The 3,657-nt window shown below is 46.2% G+C and overlaps 1 protein-coding gene across 1 annotated transcript in view; it reads left to right on the top strand.

The window, feature by feature from the left end:
- tmprss13b (transmembrane serine protease 13b) overlaps positions 1 to 3,186 on the top strand; it is a 41,419-nt gene extending 38,233 nt beyond the window's left edge. Inside the window, exons 10-13 of the mRNA XM_035780406.2 lie at positions 1,503 to 1,601; positions 2,297 to 2,439; positions 2,593 to 2,748; positions 2,971 to 3,186. Of these exons, the coding sequence (XP_035636299.1) occupies positions 1,503 to 1,601; positions 2,297 to 2,439; positions 2,593 to 2,748; positions 2,971 to 2,985 (413 nt within the window). The 3' untranslated portion in view covers positions 2,986 to 3,186. The remainder of the gene's footprint in view (positions 1 to 1,502; positions 1,602 to 2,296; positions 2,440 to 2,592; positions 2,749 to 2,970) is intronic.
- Positions 3,187 to 3,657: the final 471 nt, after the last annotated feature.

Genomic DNA, 3,657 nt, shown 5'->3' with positions numbered 1-3,657 from the left:
TAGTGATACATGTGTTACATAAGGATGCAGTCGATGATGTAGAGTACAGTATATACATATGCATATGAGATGAATAATGTAGGGTAAGTAACATTATATAAGGTAGCATTGTTTAAAGTGGCTAGTGATATATTTACATAATTTCCCATCAATTCCCATTATTAAAATGGCTGGAGTTGGGTCAGTGTCAATGACAGTGTGTTGGCAGCAGCCACTCAATGTTAGTGGTGGCTGTTTAACAGTCTGATGGCCTTGAGATAGAAGCTGTTTTTCAGTCTCTTGGTCCCAGCTTTGATGCACCTGTACTGACCTCGCCTTCTGGATGATAGCGGGGTGAACAGGCAGTGGTTCGGGTGGTTGATGTCCTTGATGATCTTTATGGCCTTCCTGTAACAACGGGTGGTGTAGGTGTCCTGGAGGGCAGGTAGTTTGCCCCCGGTGATGCGTTGTGCAGTCCTCACTACCCTCTGGAGAGCCTTACGGTTGAGGGCGGAGCAGTTGCCGTACCAGGCGGTGATACAGCCCGCCAGGATGCTCTCGATTGTGCATCTGTAGAAGTTTGTGAGTGCTTTTGGTGACAAGCCGAATTTCTTCAGCCTCCTGAGGTTGAATAGGCGCTGCTGCGCCTTCTTCACGACGCTGTCAGTGTGAGTGGACCAATTCAGTTTGTCTGTGATGTGTATGCCGAGGAACTTAAAACTAGCTACCCTCTCCACTACTGTTCCATCGATGTGGATAGGGGGTGTTCCCTCTGCTGTTTCCTGAAGTCCACAATCATCTCCTTAGTTTTGTTGACGTTGAGTGTGAGGTTATTTTCCTGACACCACACTCCGAGGGCCCTCACCTCCTCCCTGTAGGCCGTCTCGTCGTTGTTGGTAATCAAGCCTACCACTGTTGTGTCGTCCGCAAACTTGATGATTGAGTTGGAGGCGTGCGTGGCCACGCAGTCGTGGGTGAACAGGGAGTACAGGAGAGGGCTCAGAACGCACCCTTGTGGGGCCCCCGTGTTGAGGATCAGCGGGGAGGAGATGTTGTTGCCTACCCTCACCACCTGGGGGCGGCCCGTCAGGAAGTCCAGTACCCAGTTGCACAGGGCGGGGTCGAGACCCAGGGTCTCGAGCTTGATGACGAGCTTGGAGGGGGTACTATGGTGTTGAATGCCGAGCTGTAGTCGATGAACAGCATTCTCACATAGGTATTCCTCTTGTCCAGGTGGGTTAGGGCAGTGTGCAGTGTGGTTGAGATTGCATCGTCTGTGGACCTATTTGGGCGGTAAGCAAATTGGAGTGGGTCTAGGGTGTCAGGTAGGGTGGAGGTGATATGGTCCTTGACTAGTCTCTCAAAGCACTTCATGATGACGGAAGTGAGTGCTACGGGGCGGTAGTCGTTTAGCTCAGTTACCTTAGCTTTCTTGGGAACAGGAACAATGGTGGCCCTCTTGAAGCATGTGGGAACAGCATAACATTATTACCATCATAACATGTCTACGTTTGTTATTTCAGACAACATCCAGCCTGTGTGTCTGCCTGCCTATGACAAGATCTTCTCTCCTGGAACAAGATGTTGGACCTCTGGATTTGGGACAACAGAAGCGGGGGCAGGTGAGTGACACATGGTATGACAGTTCGGGGACTGTGTGGCAGATGTGGGTCCAAGTCATTGTTTTACAAGTCACAAGTAAGTCTCAAGTCTTAGCACTCAAGTCCCAAGTCAAGACCCAAGTCAAGACAGGCAAGTCTGAGTCAAGTCTCAAGTCAAGGAACAAGTCAAGTCTCAAGTCCTAAACTTTGAGTTTCGAGTCCTAAACAAGTCATAATGTGCTCTTCACCAAATGTAATACCATTTCATATTTTTAACAAGAGTAGTAGTTAGTATTTTACATTTACACAAATCATGAATGCTTTTAAAAATATCTATATATTCATTACTTTCCAAATAAACGTTATAATTTCCATGGAAACACATGGGTAGCCATGAGAAAGACCCCAAACTGTAATCCGTTAAATGAAGAGTTGATGCGCTGCACACTTTTTTTAATAGCATCATTTTAAATATTTGGGCTTCGGGAGGGAATCAAGTCAGGTCGAGTAATAAGGCTCAAGTCTAAGTCAAGTCACGAGTCATTGGTGTTAAAGTCAAAGTTGAGTTGCAAGTCATCATATTTGTGACTGGAGTCCACACCTCTGGTGATTGGTATTGGGATGAACAAGCAGGGGGAAAGAGACATATGATAGAAAACATGATGCAATCTGGTGTGATATTCTAAATTGTTGCATGTCATTTGTTTGCTGTTCAGCTCGTGGCTCCACGAATCTTATGGGGGTGTCTGTAGACATTATTGACTCCAGCGTGTGTAACAGTAACACAGTGTACAATGGTAAGGTCTCTCAGAACATGTTCTGTGCTGGAGACATGGAAGGAGGCAAGGACTCCTGCCAGGTGAGTGGGACACTAAGACCAATCAGGCAGTAGCTACTTCCACATAGTTTCTGACATGAAGTCCACAAATCATACCCTGTATCTCTCTCTTCCCTCCTTCCCTTCTCTGCTGTTTCTTCTCCCCCTCCCCCTACCACTCCCTCCCTCCTCTAGGGGGACAGTGGTGGTCCCCTGGTGTGTAAAGACTCAGACCAGCTCTGGTACCTGGCGGGGGTGACCAGCTGGGGGGATAGCTGTGGCAAGAGAGACAGACCGGGGGTCTATAGTCGTGTCAGCCGCCTGCTGCCCTGGGTCTACAGTAAGATGCAGGTAAGGAAAGGAGCTCTCAGGACCAATGGGAGGAGAATGCTCAGGCAGAAAACCTCAGCACCGGGGTGGGATTCAATCAATAATTAAGTTAACTTTCACCTGTACTGCTTCAGAGGGCACTCATATCCATCTTCATCTTCAAATGTTAGAATCAAGGTTGAGATAGGATGGCGTTATTAGTGTGACGATCCTGAACATGTTCATTCACTCTTCGCCTCCCAGCAAGCAAGACCGTGATGTGACCACAGCTGCTGTCTTCCAAGGACGCTCAGCATGTATTTTGGACCTGACAATGAGATTGATACTGGTGTGAAACTTACAACACTGGCAGGGAACGGAAGGCTCTTCACTTTACGTGCCTTTAAGCTTATATATGTTTTGTGTCTTTGTATTCATTCATTGTCATCAGAAGTTTGCAATAAATATTTTTCGATGTGATATCTGCTGTTTTATTGTAATGGTTTTCTTCATCTGAACGAGAGGCGGACCAAAGCGCAGCGTGGTTGTTTTGATTCATGCTTTAATAAATCACTTCACATGAACAAACTAACAAAAACAAGAAATGTGAAAACTCAAAACAGTCCTATCTGGTGCAAAGACAGAGACAGGAACAATCACCCACAAACACACAGTGAAACCCAGGCTACCTAAGTATGATTCTCAATCAGAGACAACCAATGACACCTGCCTCTGATTGAGAACCATACTAGGCCGAAACATAGAAATTCCCAAAACCTAGAAAAACAAACATAGACTGCCCACCCAACTCACGCCCTGACCATACTAACTAAATACAAAACACAGGAAATAAAGGTCAGAACGTGACATTTATAATGTTGATCATGTAGACTAGGATGTGTTTGATCATTGGTTTTCTGAAACAGTGTTGAGATTATTTGTGCAATATTC

The sequence above is a fragment of the Oncorhynchus keta genome, chromosome 11 (genome assembly GCF_023373465.1).
Source record: "Oncorhynchus keta strain PuntledgeMale-10-30-2019 chromosome 11, Oket_V2, whole genome shotgun sequence".
Classification (NCBI taxonomy): domain Eukaryota; kingdom Metazoa; phylum Chordata; class Actinopteri; order Salmoniformes; family Salmonidae; genus Oncorhynchus; species Oncorhynchus keta.
This window is presented reverse-complemented; position numbering and strand designations above follow the sequence as displayed.